At 40.7% G+C, this 15,726-nt stretch overlaps 1 protein-coding gene across 5 annotated transcripts in view; it reads left to right on the top strand.

Moving 5' to 3' along the window:
• LOC129710935 (cadherin-18-like) overlaps positions 1–15,726 on the top strand; it is a 757,826-nt gene that overhangs the window by 719,537 nt on the left and 22,563 nt on the right. For all 5 annotated transcript variants that reach the window (XM_055658275.1, XM_055658245.1, XM_055658266.1 and 2 more), the window contains 4 exons: positions 5,561–5,697; positions 7,944–8,065; positions 8,542–8,659; positions 15,460–15,711. In XM_055658275.1, the coding sequence (XP_055514250.1) occupies positions 5,561–5,697; positions 7,944–8,065; positions 8,542–8,659; positions 15,460–15,711 (629 nt within the window). The remainder of the gene's footprint in view (positions 1–5,560; positions 5,698–7,943; positions 8,066–8,541; positions 8,660–15,459; positions 15,712–15,726) is intronic.

The following is a 15,726-nucleotide window of genomic DNA, read 5'->3' as shown; positions in this document are numbered from 1 at the left end:
GTGTTGGAGGAAACCAAAGATCTTGGAGAAAACCCAGGCAGATCATGGGGAGAATGTACATACTTAATACACACAGCACCCGTAGTCAGGATCCACCCCCATATCTCTGGCGCTGTATGGCCATAGCTCTACTGTTACGCCACCGTGCCCCCGGTGTAGGTTAAGGATGTTTAATTGTCATACGTTGTGAAATGGAACAATGAAATTCTTACTTACAAGAACATAATAAATAAAGAAATATGAAGATCAATAAATAAATAAATATAATACAATGCAAAAAAAAAAGTCCCTAGTGCAACCAAGACAGTTCAGATTTTAGTTTGAGTTCGTAGTTTGAGTTCACATCTGCGCCTTCCTCCCTCGGAACATGGACCCGTTGCAGTTCGCATATCGTCCAAACAGATCCACGGACGATGCGGCCTCCCAGGTCTTGCACACCGCTCTCTCCCATCTGGACAGCCAGAAGGGGGGCTACGTGAGGATGCTGTTCATAGACTACAGTTCAGCCTTCAACACGATAGTCCCCACCAGATTGGCCGGGAAGCTAATGGAATTGGGGCTCAACACCTCCCTGTGTGCCTGGGTCCTGGACTTTCTCACCGCCAGGCCCCAGGTAGTCAAGATGGGAGGGAATACATCAAAGTCCCTCACCCTGAGCACAGGATTGCCCCAGGGTTGCGTCCTCAGCCCCCTATTGAACTCCCTGTACACACATGACTGTGTGGCTAGTTTCAGCTCCAACTCAATAATTAAGTTTGCTGATGACACTGTGGTGGTGGGCCTGATCTCAGACAACGACGAGAAGGCCTACCGGGAGGAGGTGGCTGATCTAGCACTCTGGTGCCAGGATAACAGCCTCCTCTTGAACATCAAAAAAACGAAGGAGCTGATCTTTAAGAGGGCACATCATCCGAGGACGTACACTCCATTGAGGATAAATGGGGACCCTGTGGATAGGGTGAACTGTTTTAAATATCTGGGAGTCCACATCTCCGAGGATATGACATGGGCATCACACGCCTCAGCACTCGTGAGTAAGGCAAGGCAGCGCCTTTACCACCTCAGACAATTGAGGAAATTCAGAGTGTCTCCGAGGATCCTCCAGTGCTTCTACGCAGCGGCGGTGGAAAGCATCTTGTCCGGAAATATTACCATCTGGTTTGGGAATTGCTCTGCCAAGGACAAGAAGGCTCTGCAGAGAGTAGTGCGTTTGGCCGAACGCACTATGGGAACTTCACTAGCCCCCCTGCAGGAACTATACAACAGGAGGTGCAACTCCAGAGCAAATAAAATCATGGGAGACCCCTTCCACCCTTGCAATGGACTGTTCCAGCTGCTACAGTCAGGCAAACGCCTCCGTTGCCATGCGGTGAGAACGGAGAGGTTGAGAAGGAGTTTCTTCCCAGAGGCAATTCGGACTGTAAACGCCTATCTCACCAGGGACTAACTCTACTGAATGTTTTTCCTTCCATTATTTATTATGTAAAAGAATATGGGTGTTATGATTGTGTTTATAATTTGTTTGGTTGATTTGTTGTTTGTCTTTTGCACAAAAGTCCGCGAGCATTGCCACTTTCATTTCACTGCACATCTCGTATGTGTATGTGACAAATAAACTTGACTTGACTAGTCTTCAATAGCCTGAGGGTTGTTGGGAAGAAGTTGTTTCTGGACCTGGATGTCAACGTTTTCACACTCCTGCACCTTTCTCCTGATGGCAAGATTCTGCGAAATGAAATTATATTCACCAATTGAAGCTTTAGATATGTCTGAAGAATTACTCTTGACAGTTTTGCACTTAGTATAAAAATTCAACCTATATTTACTTCTAGCAATATATCTCAGAAATTGATCTCTCCAGTAACAATATAATATAACCAGAGATCTTTACACTACAAAATCATTGTCCACCATCAGGCACTCAAACAGTTAATTTACACGTGATAATATAAATTCTTGCCACACAGTGTATTAGGCTATGTTATTCCTTATTAGAATCACAGAGAAAAAAACAGGTGTACAGTGTACCGGTACAGGATAAAGGGAATAACATTAATGCAAGATAAAGCCAAGTAAAGTCCACTTGCTGTGGCAGTGTGAGGTGTGGATAGAGTTAATGGAAATTAATTGGTTGGCGTGATGGTCTGGGCTGCATCCACAATGCTCGACAAATTCTTGTGGTCTTGGATGGAGTTCTTCCTAAACCATGCTGTGATATAACCCAGATAAAATGGTTTCTATGCTGCATCTGAAGATGTTGGTAAGTGTTGTTAGAGACATGCTGAACTTCCTAAGCCTTTTAAGAAAGTAGAGTCAGTGCTTTCTTGGCTATTGCATCAATATGGCTAGTCCAGGGGAAGTTGCTGGTGATATTTACTACCACGAACTTGAAAGTTTCAACCATCTCTACTTTGGTGCCATGAATATATACAGCTTTACTTCCTGAAGTAGATCACTATATCTTTTCTCTTGCTGACATTGAGAGGAAGGTTGTAGTCTTGACACCAGGTTTCGAGGTTCTCAATCTCCTTCCTGTACTCTGTCTTGTTATTAATTGATATCCAGCCCACTACAGTGGTATTGTCTATGAATTTGTAAATTCAGTTGGATTTGTACATGGCTGCACAGTCATGGGTGTACAAGGAATAAAGAAGGGGACTGAGAACACATATCTGTGGAGCACCAGTGTTGCAGATTATCATAGAGGATGATTTATCCCCTTTCCTCACTGATTGTGGTCTGTTGGTCAGGAAGTCAAGGGTCCAGTTGCAGAGATGAGTGCTGACTATGTTCCACAAGGCCTACATTCAGCCCAAATCCCCTATTTGAACCAAACAAAGTAGGTTGATGCTTACCAGACTACCCCACCCCTATAAATATGCTGGCAAAGATATATGTTCAAGGTAAAAAACTACAAGAAAGCAATGCAAAGGATGCAGAAAATATTCAGAGATAAAGATTTAGTTCTCATTGTAATGCTGTTCTGGTATCAGATGTTGGTACATTATTTATTTTTTCTCTTTTTTTTTTTTTTAAGAGTACTGCATGTATTTCCTCTTTAAGACTGAGTACATTTTTCATTCTGAATGTGCAGTCCTTATGTGTGGCCTATAAAAGGCTGACATTTGTTCCACATCATGTATCAGTAAGCTCGGCTAATTAATCAATTGCACCACAGGTTTACCAGTTGTAATTTATGCTCATTATCTGAGATTAACAAAAGAAGAAACATTTAGCAGGTCAGCAACATCACCGGAGAGTGAAACAGAGTGAAACAGACGCGAGCAAGATCTCATTCGATCAGAAAAACCTTTGAAATGTAACATTTTAAATAAGTACAGAGGCTGAGGAAGGACATTCAGAAAGTAAAAAAACCCAGATAATATAGGAGGCTGAGGATAGAGAAGTCAAAGAGAGAATGATGAGGAGAAGTAAAATGTCAAAATATTCTGGAATCATGCTTCTGTAAATAGCTCATTCTAAGCTTCACCCCAGTCTAGCTTCAGTCAAAAATCACTCGAGCACTTGCACATCTAAACTTTATTTAGGAAAAACACAATAACAGTTCCCACTACTATACCTAACCACCGTCTGTTCGATCCTTGTACCTGCCTGGCCAAGCCCTTTTCACCTCATTCAAGCAGAGACACTCCAGAAGGTCACACAGTCCCAAGCGTTCTCCCAGAAGATCAACACAGGACCTTGTGGGAGCGGCTTTTTATAGGTGGCCGAAGCACATGGGTCTCTATACATAGGGACCGAACCACATGGGTCTCTATATAGCCCAATAACAGATATCGATTAACACAGTACATGATAGACATTTCCCCAACCCAATAATACAGGGACCAATACAATGTATCTGACAAAGTTTCTAGATGCAACTTAACAGAGATGAATGGTGCAACATGTGCCTTGATAGTCAGGAAACCCAGACAAGGCTCAACACTTAATCCAATCAACATCTAAAAAAGTAAAGCTTTGCAACAATATTTACAATGTGTATGCCTGGTTTGCATTCATCCAATCCGTTTCATGCAATTTACACCTAATTGTCAGAATCTGCAGATGTTCCATTCTCTTCCTGCAGCACTTATCTAAGCTCTAGACAAACTGTCACCATTTCTGGTTGCATCACCATTTTGCAGCTTGTCCCATTTCAGCAGAAGGCACATTTAAATTGACCAAATGGCCTAGCAGCACATAAGCCTTTACTCAATTTTAGTGTCCTGGCCTCTCCAATTTGGCCAGAATTAACACTTCCATATCTTGCAACCATTCGTGCTGCTTCAATGAAGTTCAACAGCAACTGAATACACAATACTTCAGTTTGTGATGAAGTGTTTCCAAACCCTATCACTGGAAGTAGAATCTCTCCAAACTCTTAAGTACATCGAGTCGTTATACTCTTAAGAACAAAGATAATAGCACGTGATTCGGTACAATTTCAATAGCTCTTGAGGACCTCCTGCAGGGGGGCAATAGTATGTGTACTTTGCAGACAGTGCTTTTGTTCACAAAACTGTCCTTTTAAACTTAAAACAGATTACTGCATGCAATTAGAACAGTTGTATCGTTTTGTATTATTGCTTATCACATAACTCTAACTCCTCAATAATCTCTAACTCCATTGACTATGCATCATCTCTTTTTAGCCATTGACCTCAAAGGTCAACCACCAATCTCTTGCATCCCCCAACCACCAAAGCTATCGCCCATCTAATAGCAGATCCTGTTCTCTTGCCCACTATCAAGTCTACCTGCCTACTGATCCCACAGATACATAATGCCTTGCCACCTTTCTACTTAACAACGGGACACATACTTTAATTTTTTTGCACAAAATGGAACTCTCCTTGGTATCACATATTTCCTTTGGCTTGTTGCTCTATTGCATTTGCAGGCCAGGCCCATGCACAAAGCATTTGGTCACAAACAGCAAAACAGATGTATAACCTTGCTTTTGCTGGAATATGCTGCCAGAGACAAATTTGTTTTCTACAATTACGATTATACTTATATCTGAATTAATTGGTTGTAAAGTTTTGTGTGATGGCTTGAAGTTAGAGAAGGGTAATATAATTTCCAGTTTTTTTACATCCTAACCTTGATTTTTTTTTGGTAATTTATTGCTACCATTTCCAATATATCACATATATTGTGTAAGAAGGAACTGCAGATGTTGGTTTATTCCGAAGACATACATTAAATGCTGGAATAACTCAGCGGGACAGGCAGCTTCTCTGGATAGAAGGACCAGGTCTGAGATGTGTCTCGATGCTCCATTCCTTCTATCCAGAGGTGCTTCCTGTCCCGCTCAGTTACTCCAGCATTTTGTGCCTATCACATATATTGTTCAGGTAAATGAGAGCCTATTTTCAGTACAAAACAGTTCTTAAACAATAAACCACTCATCGTGAGTCTGATAGTCTGATTAAATAGGAAGATGTGAACAGTATGTTTTTGTGAAATAAATAAGTCGTTAATTTTAAGTTGAAATTCATTTATTATTTGGTCTTACGGTGAATCTTACAGTATTTTTTAAATTACTTCCTGTTAGGTACTTCATTGAACATGCTGATGAAGCAGAGGGGTATTTCAGCATCGATCCTAACAGTGGGGTTATTAAGACCACAAAGGAACTTGATAGAGAAGATGCACTTTGGCACAATATGACAGTCATTGCATCAGAACATGGTAAGTATGTGCATGAATGTGTTTTACTACTTTAAGTACAGAAAGCTCTCACTATACAAGACCACATGGAAGGAGATGGTGTCCGTTATTACCAATTGTCCGTTATAACCGAATAAGTAGGTTAATATGTACAGTACTATTGGAAAAACAGCCAATAAACATCACTGCACAATAAACATTAAAGGACACCAAATGCTCAATACCTTGGGAAGGAACCATGGTAGAGTTGCTCCCTTACAGCACCAAAGACCTAAGTTCGATCCAGACCTCAGGCGCTCCTCATGGCAGCGTGGGTTTCATTCGGGTGCTCTGATTTTCTACCGCGTTGTAGAGGCATGCAGAGGTTTGTGGTTTGGTTGGCTTCTGTGCATTGTGTGAGTCACTGGTGGAGAAGCTGCCTCAGCTTCTGTGCGATGTGTGAGTCACTGACAGAGATGCTGCCTCATGGCACCGGAGGCCTGGATTTGATACACGTGGGATTTCTCTGGGTGTTCCAGTAGACTAGCTTTATCTTACACACTATGAGTTGTCACTGGTGTGTGAGGTTGACCTGGCGAGCCAGGGCTCCCAGGGGCGGGGCACAGGGGCGGTGAGTGGGCAGGGGCGCTGGGGGAACCTGGGGTTTGGGGTCTGGGGTCACTCCAGGTCTCTTGCTTGGTAGGCCTTCCATTAGTTCGTGGAGCCCAGTAATGCCATTGGCCTGCAAGTCTTTACGGGGGGGAGGGGGGGGGGGGGGGGGGGGGGGGGGGGGGAGGAGAGTGTCTGGGTGAATCCCATGCTGTGACAATGTCTTTTTTTGGCAATGCGGGAGGAAAGATAGAACTGCTGCTGTAGTTCTATCCCACACACTGTGAATTGTCCCTGGTGTGTAGAATAGAACTAATGTACAGTGGAACACTGATCAACACAGGCTCAGAGTTTTCCATGCTTTATCTCTAAATTAAACCAAGCTAAAATAGTTCAAAAACACTATTCAACTGAGCAATTCTCCAAAGTATTCAAAAAGTTTTCATTAGTGCAATAGTCAGGACAGTAGAAGACACAGAGCATCATCAACATACAGTACGTGTATCTCTAAAACTAAACTAAACTCCATTCACTTAGTGGTCATTCCAAGAAATAACTAATATGGTCTACAACAGATTTGGTCTGCTATAACCAAAATCCATTAGAAAGAGAAAAGTAGTAAACACTGCCCAGTCCATCATCGGCTCTGACCTTCCTTCCATCGAGGGGGTTTATCGCAGTCGCTGCCTCAAAAAGGCTGGCAGTATCATCAAAGACCCACACCATCCTGACCACACACTCATCTCCCTGCTACCTTCAGGTAGAAGGTACAGAAGCCTGAAGACTGCAACAACTAGGTTCAGGAATAGCTACTTCCCCACAGCCATCAGGCTATTAAACCTGGCTCGGTTAAAACTTTGATTATTAATAACCAATTATCTGTTATTTGCACTTCATCATTTTATTTATTCATGTGTGTATATATTTATATTATAGTATATGGACACATTGATCTGTTTTGTAGTAAATGCCTACTATGTTCTGTGTGCTGAAGCAAAGCAAGAATTTAATTGTCCTATCAGGGACACATGACAATAAACTCACTTGAACTTGAATTTAAAATTATGATTACTGTAATTCCTAAATCTTTCAAATTGCTCAGGCATCCTTAAATGGCATCCATTTAGTCATGTGGCCCTGCAAATAGGTTGGCCTGTTGCAAGCACTTCCATTTGAATATGAATATTGTTGTATACAGTAACATGAAATTCAACTTTTTTATATTCTCTGATTTATTTTAAGATATCAAAAATATTGGTGATATCAACAAATTAAACACATGGTCCTTTTCAGTTCTTTCATATGGGAAATAAATTTGTGTTACATAATGTTCATAACAAGAGAAAAATATTAAACATGACATTCAGTTGGACTTAGCATTCCTTTATAACATATAAAGCTATTAATTAAAATGTTGGAAATATATTTAAAAGTCATGGTAAATATCTTTTGAATCTGCAGTTGGTAGTTACCTCATGAACCTTGACTAGATAGTTTCAAAATACCACAATTCCCATGTTAATCTATATTGGGGGCAATTCAAGTTCTCCTTTGAAAGTTTGTCATATTGCCCCCTATTTAAGCATATTAATGTTATTATTGCACTCTGTATGTAACCTTGCAGTCATTTTGATATGGAAATTAAGACTATATGTAATTTTCTTTTATTTATTTCATAGACAGCCCATCTCAGATTACTCAAGTTCCAGTTACTATTCAAGTTCTTGATTTCAACGATAATGCTCCAGAGATTGTGAAAGATTATGACACAATCCTTTGTGAAAATGCCAAACCTGGTCAGGTATGCCAGAAATATTTTCATTTGCAATAATTGTCATAGATCAATGATATTATGATTTATGATATGGAAAGTGGGAAACAGCTCGATCATGTGAATATAATAAATATTATCGGCTAGAACGTCATCCCTGGTCAGTAGCACTAATCGTCTCAGTAATGATTACGGATTTTCTGTTCTGCTTCTGAAATAGCTAAAATATCCCAGTGGCTTCAGCAGAACTACATTTTGTAAGCAGTGTTTAAGGCCAAAATCTAGTTTGTTTAGAGCAATCTATCATAAATGAAATTTTCAGGAGGAATCTCAAAATGCGTTTTGTGCCGTGTAATTTTCAAATTAGGTGTAAAAATAACATGCTTCAGTTTTCTGAAACAAATCATGTAACTTTTTTTGTAAAATCATATAACGTATCAGGCGTATCAAAATTCACATTAAGCACGTCAGATTATCAGAATTTATGTATTTTTTGCCTTTTCTAGGTTATCGAGACAGTAAGTGCTACAGACAAGGACGACTTTGCAAATGGACCACAATTTCACTTCTCCCTTGTTGATACCTTCCCGCCAAACCAAAATTTTACTCTGCGGGATAACCAAGGTGATTATCCATATTCAGAATATAAGTGACGTGAAAATAATTGTAGAAAAGTGTTCCGATAAAACGTTCTGAACTGAATTGCTACTTCTGCTCGCTAGGTTGCACTCTGCCAATCTTAAAAACAGGATGGTTTAAGTTGTGCAAACACACGTAGTCACTGTCCTAAAAATTTGAAATACAAACAGAACTTGGCAACATACTTAGCAGGTCAGTTCATATTTCAAGTCAAGTCAAGTCAAGTCAAGTTTATTTGTCACATACACATACGAGACGTGCAGTGAAATGAAAGTGGCAATGCTCGCGGAACAACAAAACAACCAAACAAATTATAAACACAATCATAACACACATATTATTTTACATAATAAATAATAGAAGGAAAAACGTTCTGTACAGTTAGTCCCTGGTGAGAAAGGCGTTTACAGTCCGAATTGCCTCTGGGAAGAAACTCCTTCTCAACCTCTCCGTTCTCACTGCATGGCAACGGAGGCGTTTGCCTGACCGTAGCGGCTGGAACAGTCTGTTGCAGGGGTGGAAGAGGTCTCTCATGATTTTGTTTGCTCTGGAGTTGCACCTCCTGTTGTATAGTTCCTGCAGGGGGGTGAGTGAAGTTCCCATAGTGCGTTCGGCCGAACGCACTACTCTCTGCAGAGCCTTCTTGTCCTTGGCAGAGCAATTCCCGAACCAGATGGTAATGTTCCCGGACAAGATGCTTTCCACCGCCGCTGCGTAGAAGCACTGGAGGATCCTCGGAGACACTCTGAATTTCCTCAATTGCCTGAGGTGGTAAAGGCGCTGCCTTGCCTTACTCACCAGTGCTGAGGCGTGTGATGACCATGTCATATCCTCAGAGATGTGGACTCCCAGATATTTAAAACAGTTCACCCTATCCACAGGATCCCCATTTATACTCAATGGAGTGTACGTCCTCGGATGATGTGCCCTCCTAAAGTCCATGATCAGCTCCTTCGTTTTTTTGATGTTCAAGAGGAGGCTGTCATTTGAGAAGGAAGAAGCAGTATTAATACAACTTGTCAATACACATTCTGTCAGGATGGGCAATAGTAAAAACAATATGGAGGAAGTTGGGGATGGGAGCATAGGGTTGGAGAACAAATTAGAAAGCTTATGTGTAGGGATGAACTGCAGATGCTGGTTTAAACCAAAGATAGACACAAAATGCTGGAGTAACTCAGCCGGACAGGCAGCTTCTCTAGAGAGGAGTAATTAATGGGTGCCGTTTCAGGTTGATTTTAATGCTTATTTTCCAAGTATTAATGCAGGAGATTTTACTTTGATCTAGTGAACGTATGTTCTTCATTGTGGAACCCTTCAATGTCCTGCCTACTTACAGTTTCAATATTGTATCTCTTTCTCTTCCATTTTAATTGCCTCTCTAACTTCTGCAATGGGTGACAGGTAACATGAGGCCCCCACTGTTAAATTGGTGTTCATGTAGTTGCTCGTTGTTTCTCCAGTCTGTCATTGACATCCAGAAGGCATGACAGAAACATAAAGTTACATTTCAAAACTGATCAAAGTAATTGGAAATCATAACTCTGGCATTTGAAGTTAGTTCATAAGCTAATTAGGAACGTAAAGTTACGCAAACAATTTAGATATCAGTAAATTTACAGATGAATATGTGAAGAAATAAAGACTGTATACATTTTCAACGTACCGATTTAGCTTATTTTGCTTGGTTAACTGGTTAATTGTAGAAATAGTGATTTATTATTTTGAAGACAAGTTCATGAATTAATTAAACGGGCATGTTCTTTTGTTGATAAGGGAATTCATACTTTTCTGGTAATATGCTTTCTGAAAATCATCCATTTAAATTGATTTGCCTTTGTATAGGTGATTACATTTGCCACAACTGATGAATTCAAGCAACATAACATTGACACTAGTTCACATTTCACGTATTTTCAAAGAATCAAAGCAACGTCAGTCATAAAGTCTTTGAAGTTCACAGGAATATTAACATATAAATACTTTGTACCTGTGATTTCAATATAGATTGTTACACTATTTATTATGAATATATTATCCACTGCATTACAAAACTGCAATAGAATTTCATGTCATATTTTTATTAAATTATTTTTTAGATGGAAATATTTTAATTTACATGCACTGTCATATTTATAGATCTGTCAATGCTTGGGAACTGTTCTTTGATTTACAAAAAATATATATATTAAAGTGAATAATCCCTTTGATCCATATTGTGAATGAATAATGGAGTGAATTTAGGAACAATTTGATCGTAAAAATATACTGTAGCAAGTACATCAAAGATTAGTAACATACTGTATATGTGAAAATGATATGCAAATAATTGTATCGGAGAAATTGGTGGAAGGCAGAGAAGAAGGTTATTCAACCAATCATGACAATGTTGGGAACAAAACACAAGGAAAACATTGGAACTCTGTTTCCAAGCCATAGTCCATTGTATATTTTATATCTATTATTGATCAACTTTAACAAACCATTGGGGGTCTAGAGTTAAGTCCCAGATCAGCCATTATCAAGTAGCAGAACAGGCTTGAGGACTATATAGCCACTTCCTGTCCCTATGCTTCTATGATAGGTCATAGAGTAATATAACACAGAAACAGACCTTTCAGCCCACCATGTCCTTGCCACCCCATGTAACTATCCCATTTGCCCATATTAGGTCCATAGAAGGATCTCGACCGGAAACGTCACCCATTCCTTCTCTCCAGAGATGCTGCCTGTCCGGTTGAGTTACTCCAGCATTTTGAGTCTATCGTCTGTGTAAACCATCATCTACAGTTCCTTCCTACACTACAGCTTTCTCTGCTGTGCTAATTCATGATCTTGTCTGGATACTTCTTAAATGTTGTGAACCCTCCACAATGACTTCAGGCACTCCATTTCCAAACTCCAACTGTCGTCTATAACAAATTCCCCTTCAGATCCTCTTTAAACCACCTACTACTTACCATGAACCTATATTCTCTTGCCATAGGTACCCCCACCAGGGATAAAAAGATTTACAGTGCCCTCCATAATGTTTGGGACAAAGACCCATCATTTATTTATTTGTTTCTGTACTCCACAATTTGAGATTTGTAATAGAAAAAAATCACATGTGGTTAAAGTGCACATTGTCAAATTTTATTAAAGGCCATTTTTATACATTTTGGTTTCACCATGTAGAAATTACAGCTGTGTAGATACATAGTTCCCCCCCCCCCAATCTCGGGGCACCATAATGTTTGGGACACATGTCTTCACTTGTAATTGATCAGGTGTGTTTAATTGCCTCCTTAATGCAGGCATAAAGGGCCTGTCCCACATAGGTGATTTTTTTGGCGACTGCCGGCGAATGTCACAGTCGTATCAGGTCGCCAAAAAAAACAACGACTGGACCCCCTCCCACGACAATGTCTATGACAAGCTACGACAACCTACCACCCAGTCGACGTCAAGCTATGACAAGCTACCGAAAACCGGCGACCCATTAGGACATCCACTTATGACCGCACCTATGACCACATAAGCGACAATCTACGACAACCAAAGTCAACCTACATCCACCCGCGACAAGCTACGACAAGCAACGACCCTGTCGGCGACAACTGAAGACAACTGAAGACAATTCATTCGCCGGTACCTGTCGCCGGTTGACGTAGGTAGTGATCAATGGAATTCACTGAAATCAACACCCGGCAACAACCAACGTGACCTAGCGACAACCTGTGTCATCCTGGCAACAACCTACGACAGCACCAATGACAGGAGAAGAATAAAACTGTTAGAGACATCAGACAAACCTTGGGCTTACCAAAATCAACTGTTTGGAACATCATTAAGAAGAAAGAGAGCACTGATGAGCTTATTATTCGCAAAGGGACTGGCAGGCCAAGGAAGACGTCCACAGCTGATGACAGAGGAATTCTCTCTATAATAAAGAAAAATCCCCAAACACCTGTCCGACAGATCAGAAACACTCTTCAGGAGCCAGGTGTGGATTTGTCAATGAACTCTGTCCGCAGAAGACTTCATGAACTGAAATACAGAGGCTAAACTGCAAGATGCAAACCACTGGTTAGCCGCAAAAAAAGGATGGCCAGGTTACAGTTTGCCAAGAAGTACTTAAAAGAGCAACCACAGATCTGGAAAAAGATGAGGCAAAGATTAACTTATATCAGAGTGATTGCAAGAGCAAAGTATGGAGGGAGAGAAGGAACTGCCCAAGATCCAAAGCACACCACCTCATCTGTGAAACACGCTGGTGGGTGTGTTTTGGCCTGGGCATGTATGGCTGCTGAAGGTACTTGCTCACTTACCTTCATTGATGGTACAATTGCTGATGGCAGTAGCATAATGAATTCCGAAGTGTATTGACACATCCTATCTGCTCAAGTTCAAACAAATGTATCAAAACTAATTGCCCGGCGGTTCATTCTACAGCAAGACAATTATCCCAAACATACTGCTAAAGCAACAAAGGAGTTTTTCAAAGCTAAAAAATGATCAATTATTGAGTGACCCTGTCAATCACCCGATTTGAACCCAATTGAGCCTGCCTTTTATATACCGAAGAGAAATCTGAAAGGGACTAGCCCCTAAAACAAGCATAAACTAAAGATGGCTACAATACAGGCCTGACAGAGCATCACCAGGGAAGACACCCAGCAACTGGTGATGTCCATGAATCGCAGACTTCAAGCAGTCATTGCATGCAAAGGATATGCAACAAAATACTAAACATGACTACTTTAATTTACATGACATTGCTGTGTCCCAAACGTTATGATGCCCTGAAATGGGGGGAGTATGTATAAACACTGCTGTAATTTCTACATGGTGAAGCCAAAATGTATAGAAAAAGCCTTTATTAACATCTGACAATGTGCACTTTAACCACATGCAATTTTTTTAAATATTAGAAATCTCAAATTGTGGAGTACAGAGGCAAATACTACTTTCATTTACATGACATTGCTGTGTCCCAATCATTATGGAGGGCATTGTATACTATCAATCCTAACTTTTCCCCTCATAATTTTGTACTTGTCTCTCTGATCATACCTCAGCTTCCTCAGCTCCAGGGAAAACAAAGCCATTCAATTTAGTATCTCCTTATTACTAAAATACTCCAATCCAGGTGTATTTCCTCCGCACTTAATCCTGCACTCAGTACTCCACATGTGGCCTAACCATTGTTTTAATATGCCACAGCTCTTATATTTGAGACTACAGCCAATGAGGCTAATATTCCTTATGCCTTCTTCATCATCTTGCCCACCTGTGCTCCCTTTTTCAAAGATGTATAGATTTGTACCCCAAGATCCCTTTCTTCATCAACCATTGTTTGTTCACCAGAAGTGCATCACCTAACACTCAGGATTAAATTCCACTTTCCATATGTCCAGCAACTTTCCAGCTGATTTATATGCTGCTGTAGACCAAATATCTACAACACCATCCATTTCTGTTTCAACAACAAATTCACTTATCATGCCTGCTACTTTTATATCCAAGTCATGAATACTTATCACAAACATCTAAGGTCCCTGAACTAACCCTTGTACACCGCTGGTCATATAATTCAAATCAGAATAGCAACCAGTGAGTCAGACATAATTGGTGGGTTAGTTACTGGAGGGGATTCTGAGGAGCAGGATCTACCAGCATTTGGATGTGCAATGTCTGATTAAAGATAGTCAGCACAAATTTGAGTGTTGGGAATCATGTCTCAGAAATATTATATAATTTTAAAGAGGTCACCATCAGGATTGATGAGGCAGGGCAGTAAACATTGTCAACATGGACTTTAGTAAACCTTTGACAAGTTCCTGCATGGCAGTGGAGGGTTGTTTCTCTGGAGGCCTATGATCAATGGTGTATTGCAGGGATCTGTGCTGAGTCTGCTGCTGTTTGTCATCTATATTAAATATTTGAATGACAATATAGTTAATGTGATTAATAAATAAGCATGTTGGTAGTATAGTGCATAGTGAGGAAGGGAATCACAGTTTGCAAAAGCATCTGGATCAACAAGGGAACAGAAAATGGAATGTGTCTATAACAAGTGTGAGGTGATGCTTTTTGATAAGTCAACTCAGGGTAAAACTGCACAGTAAAAAATAGGGCTCTGGAGAGTGTGTGAGTCTAACAAGCCAACCTGCCTGCCAAGATATTTGTTTCCTCTGCAATTCAGGTGCAACCCATCCCTCTTGTGCAGGTCTCTTCTTCCCCAGAAGAGATCCCAACGGTCCAAAAATCTTAATTGCTGCCCTGAATCTCTCAACCATGCATTCACCTGTCCTATCTCCTCTTACCTTCACTGGCATGAGGCACTGGGAGCAATCTGGAGATTACTACCCTCGAGGTCCTGCTTTTTAACTTTTTGCCCAACTCCCTGGATACACACTGCATGACTTGTACGGGTATGGGTGTCAGGGGTACGGGTGTCAGGCGTTATGGGGAGAAGGCAGGAGAATAGGGTTAAGAGGGAGAGATAGATCAGTCATGATTGAATGGCAGAGAAGACTTGATGGGCGAAATGGCCTGTGGTTCAGGTTGAGTCATCAACGTGAATAGGGATTTTGTCCCTATAACACAAAAATGCAGATAATCTCATTGAAAAACCATAATTGTTTGGTTTATATTTTCCATACTTTACTGCTGCAAATGTTATGAACATCTTTGCTGTTTAATGCACTGTAATGTTTCAATGGGTTTTAAACATTGATCGTACAAGCAAATCCTTTCAAATGAATTATGTTTTTAATTAACATGTGTTATACTTGTTACAGACAGCACAGCCAGCATTATGATACGGCGCAGAAAATTCAGTCGGCACCTACAGGAAGTGTACCAGCTACCAATCGTGGTTTCGGACAGCGGGAGTCCCATTCTGAGCAGCACCAGTACTCTTACTATTAGGGTGTGTGCTTGTGAGAGGAATGGCAAAGTTCGTACATGCAGCACCAAAGCATATCTCTCTGCAGCTGGTTTGAGCACTGGTGCATTGATAGCCATTCTACTCTGCATTGTCATCCTGTTGGGTAAGCCTTACGTAG

Source organism: Leucoraja erinacea, chromosome 2 (assembly GCF_028641065.1).
Source record: "Leucoraja erinacea ecotype New England chromosome 2, Leri_hhj_1, whole genome shotgun sequence".
Classification (NCBI taxonomy): domain Eukaryota; kingdom Metazoa; phylum Chordata; class Chondrichthyes; order Rajiformes; family Rajidae; genus Leucoraja; species Leucoraja erinaceus.
This window is presented reverse-complemented; position numbering and strand designations above follow the sequence as displayed.